The sequence below is a fragment of the Cygnus olor genome, chromosome 1 (assembly GCF_009769625.2).
Source record: "Cygnus olor isolate bCygOlo1 chromosome 1, bCygOlo1.pri.v2, whole genome shotgun sequence".
Lineage (NCBI taxonomy): Eukaryota > Metazoa > Chordata > Aves > Anseriformes > Anatidae > Cygnus > Cygnus olor.
In genome coordinates this window covers 47,653,695-47,668,540 of record NC_049169.1, presented here as the reverse complement: position 1 = coordinate 47,668,540, position 14,846 = coordinate 47,653,695, and the positions used below count along the sequence as shown (strand labels likewise).

Below are 14,846 nucleotides of genomic sequence, written 5' to 3'. Positions count from 1 at the left end.
ATCATTTGACTGACTTGTGTTCTAAAGTTGTAAAAATGATACTCCAGAAGCACTGGCAACATGACTCAACTTGTGTGTTGATGAAAGTCGTTTTACTTGTCAGTAACGCTCCCAATGGGAGTGCAGACCGTGAGACACTATTCCAAGGATCTGAATAATTGAATGTGTTACTGGACTCTACTGGGTCACAGCCCAAGACAGTGGGTTGTCTTGTTTTGTGTTTTCAAGCACTGACATGCCTGGTGAGCATTTATGCAAGCTCATATTTTTATTTTTAAACGAAAACATGGCAAATAAACCAAACAATTACTTATATAGCACATTAGTCTGCCTTTTTTCAGTGCTTTCATAATCAAGTTTAGTCAGCTGGTAGCAGTTTAAAACTGTCTTTGGTATAGATTTAAATTCTTATGATAAAAACTAAAGAACTTGAGAAGGCTAAGCAGCTGAAAATGATAGGATCCAAGAGGCATCATTGTAAATAGTAAATGGTCAACTTCTTTTACACTTCACTGTATTGAGACAAATACTTTGTCTGAAACTGAAATGTAGGGCAAGGACTTTTGTTTATTTCATCTCATTTTTCCACAAATTGTAATAAGATAATTTTGTTTTGCACCACTTTACAAGAAACTCTTCCTTGGAGGATAATCTACTGCTGCAGTTTGTGACACCCTTCTCCTCTTAGACGTCAGTGCCCTTGAGCAACTTCAGAATCTTTGCCCATACAGCAGGGGTGAATCTTGCTTTTACCAGCATTACTGATAATAATGATAGAAATTAGTATAGAAACAGGAACAGGGCCTCTTATTTTTTGATAGCTTGTCCAATATTGCACATGAAAGTAGGGAAGTGGTTGAGTCACCATCCCTGGATGTCTTTAAAAGACGTTTAGATGTAGAGCTTAGTGATATGGTTTAGTAGAGGACTCATTAGTGCTAGGTCAGAGGTTGGACTCGGTGATCTTGGAGGTCTCTTCCAACCTAGATGATTCTGTGATTCTGTATACTCTCTAACATACTTCACAACCTCATCTGTATTACTCTGTAGGCTGAAAAGTGCGGATTGCTGGGATAGCCCCTCTTAACAAGCCACAGTGATACCTGTGTACTGGGAAGAAGTATCGTTATGGGGCCCATATTATCAGTTTGGCATAGGTCTGCAACTCTAATTGTCTACAGAAAGATGAAGCATACGCAAAGCAAAACTTGAGTTGGATTACCTAATGCTCTGTGAAGCATAAAGGCTTTAGTATGACAATTTCTGGTGTTATTCAAAGCGTTTCTGCCCTGACTGTGCATCAAACTTCTGTCATGCAGCCTCTCAGAGGGCTGTTACACTGATCCGACTGGCTGACCTGCCTCCAGTCGCTGGTCTGACTAATCACAGGGCTAACCACACAGCTCAATACTTGTTTGATTTTATTCTTCCATTTACAACCGTAGAGTTAGGAGCCTATTGGAGAAGTTTGTGTTGCTCTTCTCAAACAGCTTTGAGAAGGAAATGAGCATTTTTGTAGCTTGTATTGGAACGGGTTTGTACCTAGAATCCCAGAGGTCAGAAGCTCAGCACCAGTTGCTCAAGGGGAAGAGTGACCTTTCAGCTGTATGTAGTAAATTTCAGTTTTACACTTCTCTTTCTTAAAAAAGAGAGTGAGAGAAAAGGAAGAAGCCAATTTAATGTAGACATACTTTATAAATTAAGGTATACATTTCAGTTAATTATAATATGTCTCAGCAGTTTGAAGATTAAGAGTTAGGCCCCAGAATTCATGAAATAGATGTAAGTAAATCATTTGAAAAATACTTCCTGTCAATTCAGTCTGAGGAAAGTAGCTATAGAGTGTCTGTCAGAAACTCTGCCTTTTTCATGAAATGACTGCAGAGTGAAGCAAAATCATCTTTTTATTTTATAGATATATAGTATATATGGATATAGATATATAGATATATAGATTATATAATAGATAAAAATCCATTTAATTATGATCTTTCATGCATCATCTTTTAGGAGGATATGCGAGTAAAATGTGTGATGACAGCAAGTCCCTCTAATTAGCGATGTTCAAAGTTAGGTTTACAGCTCAGATCAACGTGTTGGTTTAGGTTGCATGCGAAGCAGCATGGAGAGAGAAGTACCTGATGGCAAGTGCTGCTGTGACAGTGTGCTTCTGACACAGCTCCTGTTCCTATCATCACTCTTCCCTGCCTCTGTTCACTCGTCCTTCAGTCTTGTCCTCAAGCTGTGGTGGTCTTCCAAGGAGAGGTTGTTCCTCTCCCAGTCTTTTCCTTCTGTTCAGTCTCTGTCAGCCATTTAACTTCACTGCTTTTTTTTATGCTGAAGAAGAGAGAAAATCTTTCATGTTGATGCAGTAGCTGCCAACCTGAGATCAAACAAATTCTAGCTGTATTTATTTTTAACGTTATAGCATAACAATCCATCACACTCTGAATGGGTGGGGTTAATGAAGCTTTATTTCACGGCCTTGTGTACAGGCGAACTGAGCGGAAGCAGATGTTCCCTTAGCATACTCTGAAGTTAGGCCAAATAGAATAAGCGAAACTTCCTTACAGGTACGTGTGTTTGAGTTAACAAGGAAAGCAGATGCACAAATAAAGGAATTGTCTGTCTGTTATTTATTTTTTTCTTTTTTCTTTTTTTAATGAAATAATTTCTGTTCCCTTCAGCAAGGCATCCTGTCAAAACTAGTTGAATTCTTCAGAAGTTGGTTTCCTTTTCCACAATATAAGAAAGATGATGACATACTTCACCGACTGGTAAGTGATTAATTAATTTTATTTTATTTTTTAATTTTTCTTTCTTAATCCACAGGTCTTTCACTCCTTTGTACCTTCTCCTCCAAGCACCATCTTTGGTCTCTTTTGTTGTATGTTCTGAGAGTTTTACTTAACTCTTTTGGTAATACTGATTCTATTTTTCAGAGTTAGGTTGCCAGGCAAGTTGGGCACAGCCCAAAAAGAAAAAAAAATATCAGTAGCCAGCTTGAAGATATTCAAAACATGGAATAAGAGATGATGAGAAATTAAGGAAATTCTTGAAAGGTAAAAGGAGTTAATCTACGTTGTATCTGCCCCATTCACTGGAAGGCACTGAGAGACGCTGAGAAAGTCCCCAAGTGGCGGTCCAGTGACTTGCAGACACAGCTTAAGAGAAGGCTCTAGAGCTTCATCTGATTGTTGCTTCACCACCTCTTTCACCTTGTTAGCTCAGGCATAGCACCTGCTTGTGCAGCTCTACCACCCCTGGACCTATCCTGGGTTATGTATTATGTCTCTGCACTTTCCACAGTGCTTTTACATTTGGGAAAAGCAAAGCAAGCTAAGGCAGCACCATTATAATGCTTCAAAATGATGTTATGCATTAACAGCAGATGACATCTTTGTAGCAGCCTGGCTGTAGGAAGAGGCATGATCAGGCTCTGCATTACCTGTATGCCCACACTTCAGCAGTTCAGAATCAGAGTGGGTGTCCACCTCCACCTGCCTCACCCAAAGTTTTATTGTCCTACTCCTAGAACATACAAGGAACTTTTAGAACCCAAGGCAGCGTGTGTGGGGTAGAACTGAAGGGTGATAGTTCTACCCCAGGTAGGTAAAAATAGTTTTATGCTGTCTTTACACCTGTTCTCTGCAGCACCACGTTCTAGACAATTCAGTTTCTAGCCTAGGGTTGGTCGAGATCTGCTTTAAGTAGCACCCGGCTGTTTCAGGTTCCTAGTCTTGCTTGAAAATATCATTTTAGACTGTTCCAGAATCTGAAAGTTAGAAGTTTAATTTTTTTCTACTATGATATAAGAGCGATGCCTTTATATGTAGTTTGGGGAGCTGGGAAGTGAGCAATATGGTAAGTTAGGGGTTTCCATTTCTAAGAGAGTTCTAGTGAGTCCAATTGCTATTGCTTCTCCCTTATTTCAAGAGGACAAAATTTCCGCTGAAACCTATCATTACTGATCTTGGGTTGTCTTTTTTCTTTCTCTCTGTTTCTCTGTGAATCAAAGGTATTATCTTCAAAGCTTTTTTTAGCTTTAATTTCTTGAGAGGGAGACACAACTGAAGAATGTGAAAAGCATGTTTCTCCTGCTGCATGCTACAGCAGGGTACCGAAATGACACAGGATGTGTTGGAGGAGGGCAGAGTTTCCTCTTGAACACAGCCCTGAAACAATGTTTTTTAGTAAATGTAGAATGCAAGTTATCTGGAGTAACATCAATGTATGGAATTAAACATTTGATTAGCTAGAGCAAAGTTTCATAAATAATCTCTGTACTGTGAAATTTCAAACTTCTGTTAACAGCTTCTATTAGAGGGTTTTACAAAAATACTCTCCCTCCTTCAGGCTAGTTAGATGCAAAGATGCACATGCTCATTTTGGGGTTTTGTTAGAACGCTCTCAGCTTGAAGTGTTCTGTAATTATAGTTTGGTGCAATATGCAAATTAAAATTTCAGGGGGTCTTCTCTGATTTACATATTTGTCTTCAAGATCTGCGTATTGCCTTGAAGAGCTATTATGGTAGGGGAAAAATAGCAGACATTTATCATAGTGTCAGATCCATGACTAAGTAACTCCCTGAAGTTCAGTAAGTGTGAAGTCTTCAGAGGCCCACAGTGTTTCATGTTTGGATTGAGCTCTCTTGGGTCGCAGAACCCTGCAGGAGAAGACTCACTGCTTTGGTTGGGGGCTTGAGTCCAGCACGTTGACCCTATTAAATGTCCACAGGTGACTTTTTGTTGACTGAGCTGTAATCTCGCTCTTTATAATTTGTTTGTTTTGTTAATGATCTAAATTATGTCATGACAAAAAAGAAGGTTTGCTGTTTTATTGAAATCTTCTAATAGATATGATACCTTTCCAATCCTTTTGCAAATGTATTGGCATAACTTGTGGCATTTTACCAAATATTGTTACTGTCTAGGTCAGATCACAAAAACAGCATGATACACCCTGCAAGGCTGAATTGTTAGGTAGTAAATGAATTTTTAAATTTTAACAAGTTTAATAAAAGTGAGGAGTCTACTACTGATATATCCAAAATATTTCGGTAATCTTCAGGAAGAGATAGCTGTCAGTGAAGTGTGGAGAGTCTGGGTATTTTCCTTGTTCTAATAACTTAATGTTAAGAGTTTGCATGTTCTTTACTAATACCTGTGTTTTTCTCCTGCCCATTTGTGGTAAGGATGTCGGATTTCGATTTGACACACTCCGTACCATCCTGCAACAGGAAGTTCTGCTGCAGGAGGATGTGGAACTGATTGAGTTCCTTGACCCAAGTATCCTGTCTGCAGGGCAGTGTAAGCAACAGGAAAATGGACGACTTCCAACACTACGCTCCCTAGCAACTCCTAATATTTGGTATTGTACAGAGAGTACCTACAACTATATTCACTGTTAAACTGAAAAAAATATGTTGTATGTTCTTTACATAAAATGTAGCAATATAGTAATTGTTTTTGTGTGTGTGTTTTTTTTTTCCTCAGGTCTTTGTGTCCAGCAGTCCCCACATTTATAGATAAGCATATTTTTGCCTCAGGCATTTTATTGAAAGAGTGAGTTTTAATCTGAGATAGCTACATAAACATAAATGGATACTTGGAAACTTGCCATGAGGAAAAACTAACGTGGATGAATTCATCAATTTCTAAAGCTATACAGTGATGATTTTGAGAAATGAGACGTGATTGTGTAGACCGAATTGGAAAGTGTGTTTTTCACTGTGGTCTTTATAAAGCACTTTAATTGTATGGGGGGCAATTAAATTTCATGGCTGTAGAATACTAGAAGAACAGACTAAAGAATATTTAAATACGATGCATTCAGGTTAGAAGAGGCTGGTGAAATTCACCTTAGAATACTGAAGGAGCTAGCTGCAGCAATGTCTAAACACCTAGCACCTGTATTTGAAAAATAACAAGAATGGTGGGTAGTCTGAAAGAGTCACTCAGAAATGGGTGGGAATCAGGAGATAGCAATCTCAGGCCAGTGGTATGTTTTCATCCATATGTTAGGAAAATAGATGGAATTATTAAGATGTATTATGTCATTACTGATGTTCCCTGTCAAACAAGAACTTTTAAATCACCTTACTCTGGTGGTTTGTCTTGGTCCTAACACTATTCATTGTTTCTTTAACTGTTCAGATTATAAAGAACGCTTACAAAATTTCTGAATTTCAGAAAAATTCTGAAAAGCTTTCAAGGGGAAGAAAAACAGTATTTTTTTCTTTAAAAAATTCTGGAAAAATTAAAGTCTCCATGCACTTTTAAGCCCATATGCCATCCATCTCTTTGAAGACTGTCATAATGTTAAAAAACTGCAACTATAATACTACATATGAAACACTGTATATTCTAGGAGTCACTTTTTTGTAGAATTTGTCTAGGTGAAAATAACAGAGGATTTTAAAATGTCCTTGAGAAATAACTGAAATGAGATACTAATGACTCTGGTTTTTAAGGATTTTCAAAAGCTGCCGAATCTTTTAAAATGATTATTCAAGCCATCTTATAAAAACGTGTTAAAAACTAGTGGTCTGTTGGTGTCCAAGTTAAAAAAGTCAGAAACTGGAAAAAATAAAGCTGGTGTTACTTGAGGGTTTTGTTACCAAAAAAAAACGTGCCCTTTCCTACTGCACTCTTGAACCTGGCAATACAGATATTCCTGTTCCTACCCACCCTGGCTTATAATGCTGAGTAGTCAGTTTTTTGGTTGTGTGGTTGTTTTTAAGTCACATGTGTGAGAGAAACTGACCTTTCAGAGTGGTAAATTATTCTTCTACTCATACCACCAAAAAGCTGGCTTTTTTGGTGTTTACAGCTTGCTTAAGAAACCTGCATGTACTTCCCGCCTGTTTGGCATCAGGAATCTATGGCTGATATTACTTTCTCTGTTTGCAGGGATGTCTCACTGTTGCTTGCCTTTGTAAGTGCACTGCTTATGCTTCCTTCATGGTGGAAGGAATCATCGTGGCTACCGTGGGGACTAGTTCTGCTTGTGTATGCAATCTTTCGAGTGTGGGGCACATGGAGGACAGCCAAGCTGCAAATGTCCCTGCGAAAATACTGTGTCCAGCTGGAAGAAACAGTGGCAAATAGTCGAGCTTTTACTAATCTCGTGAGAAAAGCTCTACGACTCATTCAAGAGACTGAAGTAATTTCCAGAGGATTTACCCTGTGAGTCTACATTTCACTTTAATAAATTGATCCATTCAAGCCATATGTTGTTTAAAAATAGTCTCATTGCACTGTCTCCTAGAACAAGTGAAATTGCCGAAAAGCATATTACTGAAAACTTTTAATTTTCATAAAATAGTGTAATTACAGTTATGTTCACCAACATAAAAGTATGAATTCTAACTACCCATTGTTAAAACTATGCATCCTGAAGGAGAATTAAGTGTCACAAATGTGAACTGGGCATCTATGCCTTTGAAAGTCTCCTGCAGTGCTGGCAATGAAATATATTAAGTACCTTGAACCAATTTAATTAGCCATTTGGGGGGATTATTTGAGAGGCTGTTTGCTTAAGGGTTTCTTGTACTTTAAATTATCAAATCCATGTAAATAAACTGATCTGCAAGTAATCATTCTTATTTTAGAAAACAAGATTACATGAAAATTATCAAGTAACAGTCAGAAGTAATGAGAACCAGCAATCAGCAAAGACTATCCAGAGGTCATTTCCCACCTCAAAAAGAATTACACCTTTCCATTCTTGCATACAATTGTTAAGATGTTTAGAGTCTTAATTTACTCTTGAATTTGCCTCCTGTCCACTTAAGTTATGAAAGTTTTCCTAGTTATTTAGCTCTTTGGGTAATTTAACTGTTTGGGTTATTTTTGGTTATTTGCTGCGTGAAAGGAAATTAGCACTAGTTCAGTGTGTGCAATGATCCCAAACCCAGAAGGCCTGTTCTCATTGCCAGCTATCCTTTTCTGTAGTAGCAACCTATTGCTAGAAATGTACCTGTGTCAGTTAGACATAAGGTTGAAGGAGGTGGGAAATGCCAGCAACTAAAATCCAGCTGACTTTTTTCTAAAACCAATAAAAAGTTCCCCTGCATGCACCATGAAGTTGTTTGTTCCTGCTAGACCAGCTGCTCTGTTCTCAGGTACATGTTGGTGCATGCAAGATTGAAACTGTAGACTTTGCATTTTGAATTAGTTTTCGAGCTTGAGATGCCTTCAGTATGCTTTGTAGAAGAAATGTTTTATTCTCCCTTTGGAATGCACAAGCACATCTTCAGTCTGCCTAGCTATATTTTTTTGTTTTATTTTCTGAAGAAACATATAGTTGAGCAATAGGCAGTCTTATCTTTGCACATGGGTTCTTAAAAGAAATTATTGTTAGGGCTTGTCCAAATTACAGATGAGAAAACATTTGTTTTTTTTTCCTAAGTTTAAGCAAACGAACTTGTGGTCAGCGTCAAAATTGCTGGTTCCTTGTTCTTTTACTGCATATCTTAGATAACAGATTAACAAAAAACAGACTGGTCTTTAAGCTGGTTCTTGATCTCAGCCTCTTTACTTAAAACTCTGGCAAGCTTTTCAAAAGATTTTTGAGTGTGGATGGAGTGGGAGAAGTCAGCCTGTGTCAGCAATCTCGTTGGAATAATTGTTCAGTATGAAGAAGCCAGAGTCATAGAGGTTTAGGTTTGTTTTGGTTTGGAAGAAGTTCGAACTCCAGAGTGTCCTTTTCTGCATCCATATATGTAAGAGATGCTGCTGCACAGAGCATCATGAAGTTCTTTGCTTGGCAAAATGCTTCATGTACGATCCAAAAAAACTAGCTACCCTTTCTTCTTCTCCTGAATTTTGCTACAATAAATCTTAGAAGAACTCAGTTTGCTATGTTCACCAGTAGTAACCTTGTCAACGTCTTTATGCTTGTTCAGGGAAAATCTTATGGCAGTAGAAATGGTTGCACCTGAAAAGTTAACGAATATGTTGTTTTACATCTTTGAAAGAACGGGTTTTTCAACCAGGTAGCACAGCACCCATTCCATGATACGTATGCTGCTGTTTGAATATACTGCTAGCTTAGCATAGTCTGGACTGTGAATTAATTGTGTTGTGAATGGAAAGATACTGAAGCTGACGGTTAAATAATATTGATCCAGATTTTGGCTAGCTGTACTTAGCTAAACTGTGCTGTAGCAAGCCCAGGTCTGCAGATTCAGCCTGATGTTGTGTTCCACAGCTATTTTTTCCTCTCTCTTCCTCTCTCTCTTTGTTAAGATGGAAATAGGCTAGACAAAATAGTTATCAGTTCAGCAACACGCTCATCTTTCCAGGTACACGCTATGCTTTTCCCTTTTATGTGACTGAAGATGTGAAATCACCTTGTTGCCTGAGCAATCTGAGCAAGGTGAGAGCAGAAGCAGGCTCCAGTCCCCAAACAATTCTTCACTCTTGCTGACCACACTACGTCCATTCCTGAGCTGGTTCTAGTAAAAAACGGTGCCAGCAGGTAGAAAGGGCGAACTGTCCACTATTTTCAGTGTTGCAGTCATAGGTTTGGCTTCAAGACTGTACATGAACAGAAGTAACTAATATTTTTTTCCTTTATCTACAGTTTAGTGTTGCATGGACATATTTAATGTTTATGCAGTTCACAATTCAGTTTATTTCCAGATTAGGCAATTTCTTACTATTCTAGAGCTATTTTGAAGTATAGTCAAATAAGTAAGTGTCATAGTTTCTTTTAAATTGTATATTCACCTGAATATATGAATACCAAAGCGTATTTTCAAATACGCTGATTTAATTGCATATATTTCATGTGTTTACCTGTGTTAGCTTCCACAAAACATTGCTGTCATTCATTGCATAATTGGTAAAAGCTATTTCCCCACTTATATAATATTTCTGTTGACCTAGAGAAGAATTCTGCAGGGACGGCTTGAAAGAAAATAGTGTTTTACATGGAAAACAAAAAATAGTAGCGCACTTTTTCTGCAAAAATAGTTTAAAGAGCAAATTTGTATATAAAGAGGTATATGTTAAATATCTGCATGTTAAAATTTCCAAAACTTATACTGGGCATGTAACAGTTTTGTATCAGAAATAGTGTTGTGGCCTGCCTATGTTTAGTATATTCTTTCTGAACACTTTGGAAAAGACAATGTCCTCAGGAGTTTTACCATGGCTCAGATGAGAATAGAATCAGGCCGCCTATTGAGGAGTCCTATCTGCTTATCTAAGACTTTGATTAAATAAGTCATTGATATGATGGATTTTTTTATTATTTTTTTTTCTGTCATAGCTACTGAGCAATTTGAAATAGTTTCTAAGTAATGGAATGAGAAAACTGATGTACTGTCTTTAAAAATACTTTAGGACATCTGTACAGTTGTATCACATTTTACTTTTCAAGTTTGCTTGACAGGGTCAGTGCCGCTTGCCCATTTAATAAAGCTGGACAACATCCTAGTCAACATCTTATTGGTCTCCGGAAAGCTGTTTATCGATCTGTCAGAGCCAACTTTCGAGCTTCAAGACTGGCTACTCTATACATGCTGAAAAAATATCCTTTTTGTAAAAAAACTACACAACAACAACGAAAAAAACAGTTCAGTTATTCCATTAATGTTACCTACCTGTGGTTGTGCCAATGTTTACAGTTGGCATGTCTAGAAACATACAATCTAATTACATATCTAAATGAGATAAAGGAAAGGTAGCATAGTAAATTTGGGTTTATGCTTGGTTTGGAACAGTCTTAATTTTTTTCTTTTTTGCACTGTGCAATGTGAGATAAAATCCTATGTACTGAAAACATTGTTCTAACTATTGATGCCCATGCCTCTGTGAAAGTACTGAAGTATGTCAGAATCCTTTGGGATTTTGTTTTTAAATTACTTTTAGCCATCGTTTTCCCTTGCACAAAAATAACCTTTCCTCTGATTGATAAGCCCATTCGCTCATTGTCCCTATGTTCAAAGATAAGTTGATTTTCTGTTTCAGACAAGCTGGGTGAAAACTCTCATTACGATAATTAGCCAAAGGGCATGTTTAAGAGCGAGGAGTTTCTACCCTGAAGCAAACTAGAACACTTGGATCAGATTCGATTTTGTGAAGCATCATCTACATTTCCTCAGTGAATTGTATACTTTAACGGCGTTACCATTTCAAGATTTTTTTACTATGTTTATTGCACTACATAGGAAATAACAATGCCTTCACCCTCTATTGTAGCAAAAAGTAAAACAGATATGTTTCTGATCTGAGAAACTTCATGTGGGGGAAAAAAAAGCTGATGGTAATGCAATTGTTGAAAATCTGTCATGACAAATAACTTGTTTTGCCTTCCTGGAACATACTCGATTAATATTGAATAATAGCATGTGACACAGGCACACATGAAGCTATGAGAGCGTGCACTCACTTTGAAGGAAATAAGTATTTGTTTGCGAAGTAGTAACTCATGTAGGCATCCTCATTCTCAGCTCAAGGCTTAACTCTTAGCACTGAGGATTAAGGTGTACTGGCGATATAAAGGAAAAAAAAAATGACCGGTTCAAACATGTTGGTAGAGGCAACTGGTACCTAACTTGGCATTAATCAAGAATTGCTTCTAAAAACACAGGAAGGGATTTGAAAGTGGGATCGGTGGACATGGCCTTCACAAATATCCTCCAGCACGAAGAAGGGAAGTCTAGTAGTTGCTGTGAAAAGGTGTGTTGCTTTGACTGTGGAGGTTACAGGTTCAAGGAACATTGGTGTGAATTAGACAGTCCACTAGTTTTCTAACTGCTAAACTTAATACGTGCAGAACACAGTGGAAAAAAGAGTGGCAGCATGTGAGTTGAGATGCAGACTTGCTCAAATCAGCAGTGCTTGTAAACCGAAAGCAGGGAATTTAAATGTGAGGTAGGTGTGTAAATGATTCCTCCTCCCCACCAAAATAATTAAGAACAGCTTTAAGGTGGTTTCCAGCTGCCTTAATTTGTAGTTTTCCCTGCATATCATGAATGCCTGAAAATGCTCCATGTACTATATGGGCATTGATGGCCAGGAGCATCTTTCAAATAGATTCCACTGCCTTGTGCAATTAAATAGTATGCTTACGCTGGAGAGGCCAAAGATGCCTTCATGTCAAAAGCATTCACACCTGCCGGTTGTGACAACCTTAATGCTCTTGTCCATCATCATGTCATTAGTATAAATTTGGCCTATAGCAAGGGGAAGGAGGAACTGGAGAGAACACTTTTTTTTAAGTGTTTTACTGGATATTAGCTTGTGTCTCTGTAGTGGAGCAGATGTATCTCTGTATTTATGCAAGTGAAAAACTGTGGTTGGTTTTTTTGCTTGAAACATTTTTCAGTAGAAATTCAATATGTGAAATGCCTCCTAGCCTCAAAGACAGTAAAACTTGAGTCTTCCCAGCTAATATACTAAGGAACAAAGGTTAGTTCCATTTTAATAGATAACATTATTCTTTAGGGTCATTTTGTTCTTTATAAAATAAGGAAGTAGTAATTTCTTGAGAGCATAAGCAAATAAACAGTACATGCAATGTGAGAGTTCGTCATGGGGGAAGAGAGATAACACTGAAAATTTGTTGGCTGATTGGCCACAGCACTTAGGTACGAGAATGAATGGGTATGACAGTAGAACTGGATCTTCACATGATGTAAATGCTCACCATTCATCTTCTTCCACAGTGTTGTATGCATTGACGTCATTTGAGGATTTGATCCATTACGTTTTCTTCTGCTGTACCAACCTTCTAATATTGCGGTCTGCTTTTGTTTCATGAGAGTCTGACACTGAAATGAGATGTTTCAAAAAAAAAGTCAAAAAAGAGCCAAGCTTTGAAGCATGTGTCAATGGGAAATAATTTTCTATATTACAGTTTGCTTTCCTTGGTTGACAGTATTCAGTTGATATCATCACATGGGGATGATGCTTGTCATTCAACAACAGTGGTGAATCTCTGACTCCAGAGGTCATTTTTGTGTGATGTCTAGTTATCAAAATAAGGTCACAGTCCAGGTCCTCTGTGTGGTTCAGTGGATACAAAAGGTTGATAATGTGCAGAATGCCCCATTTTCTTTTATCTTTGTCTTTCTTATAATGAACCTGGAAAATTGAGACTGAGAATTATTGTACATCTGGTGATAATCGTTGCCTTAAGACAATAGCTCTTGAACAGAGACATGTCTATTATGACATAAAATGGTTAAAGTAATTCAGAAAATGGTACTAAATTCTCTAATGTAGTAAAAGGTATACTACAATTTAAGGAAAGTTTTCATTTAAAGCATTCTTATATGTTCAGAACTTACTAGAAATACTTGTAACTGAAGTAGGTTGTTACATACACTTTAATGTATTTGATTATTTCTGAAATAAGCCTCAAATTCATACTTTGAATCAGTAAGACTAATGCTCTTGGAAGCCAAAGAGAAGCTGCTTTAAACCTTAGGCACTTGCTTTATGTATAACTTCAAGAGAGACAAGGAAGAGTATATACTTGAGTGGCTGAGCTGGTGACTGTTGGGCTGAGTTAAAAACTTGCTGACTTAAGTATTGATCTTAACTGTAGACATAAATCAATGAAAGGTAAAAATAAATGATTAAATACACCTTAAATAATAAGGTATATGTTGATCTGTGCTAATCCATTCATTGTAGATTTTATACCCATCAGTATTATTTCTAGTATTTAAGTATATCTGTCAAATTAGGCTTTTATGGTAAGGTATATCTCAAATGAATAAGAAGGAGATCTGTTTGATGAAGTTGTTACAGAGAATTAAAAATCTTAATTCACAGCTTTATTATATAAATACAAATATGTAATACAAATTGCATAAACATGATACATTATCATTACTCACTCAGTAGTACTAGAAGTTTGCTAGTGTTTGCTTGTGGCCAGTATGCCACTTTTTAGCTCATTTCAGTGAACAGAATAAATTAATATCTTCCTAATTAAAATGTGTTCATATGTAAAATAGAAAAAATATATGATTATACTTTAGCTTATACCAGGTGTTTCTGTCAGACTCAGTGGACCAGTAGTATTTAATGAGATGGATTCTTTACATTTCATGGGAAGTGACGGCTGTGAACTTGCAGAAACAATTCAGTGTTTTCTCATGCCATCCTTACTCTGACTTGTTCATGTCAGGAAGAGTACACGGAAGAGTACATTGCTCAAAGTCACAGAAGAAAAAGTTATAGAGGAGAAAAGAGTATTTCTCCTTTAATCTGGAAATAAGGGTATAGCAGGATGCAATGGTTGAAAGCTTAAGCTAGAAATTAGATATTTTGGGTTGAGTATTTACAGGATGTTATGCAAACTAGTCACTAGTAGCGCAGCAAATCTCTACACTACACTCCATTGAACTGTGTAATAACTTGGAGGTAATACTTCAGTCAGTGTGCCAGTCATTTAATATTTTTATGCTTAAGAACCTTGTGGGTTCTGCATCATAAGAATCTATGGTTTATGCACTGATTTAATTATACTCAAGCTGGATGGAGGAAATTGTGTAGCTTATGTTACTGGAAGATGTTAACAGTCTAATTCTCAGCTGGTGAAAGATGGTGTGATACTCCATTTCCATTCAACTCACTTGACAGATAGGACCTGGGAGTTTGACCATATAAACTCAAGCAACTTTAATTTTGTTCTAAGCATAAGGCCTTCTCTGATTTTTGGGTGGACCTGTGTGGAGCCAGGAGATGGAGTCAGTGATCCTTGTGAGTCCCATCCAACTCAGAATATTCTGTGATTCTAATATTTCTAAATTGAATGGTGTCTCATTATGGTGTAGTGAATATAAAATGCATTCTGTGTATTTGAGATGCACTGAGCTTGG

At 37.2% G+C, this 14,846-nt stretch overlaps 1 protein-coding gene across 7 annotated transcripts in view; it reads left to right on the top strand.

Moving 5' to 3' along the window:
• The window catches only part of VEZT (vezatin, adherens junctions transmembrane protein), a 58,672-nt gene that overhangs the window by 24,654 nt on the left and 19,172 nt on the right, over positions 1-14,846 (top strand). For 2 of the 7 annotated variants that reach the window (XM_040557001.1, XM_040557040.1), the window contains exons 3-7: positions 2,688-2,777; positions 5,196-5,371; positions 5,497-5,565; positions 6,913-7,188; positions 10,391-10,540. In XM_040557001.1, the coding sequence (XP_040412935.1) occupies positions 2,688-2,777; positions 5,196-5,371; positions 5,497-5,565; positions 6,913-7,188; positions 10,391-10,540 (761 nt within the window). The remainder of the gene's footprint in view (positions 1-2,687; positions 2,778-5,195; positions 5,372-5,496; positions 5,566-6,912; positions 7,189-10,390; positions 10,541-14,846) is intronic. The other 5 variants (XM_040557030.1, XM_040557058.1, XM_040557021.1 and 2 more) reach the window with 3 other exon arrangements.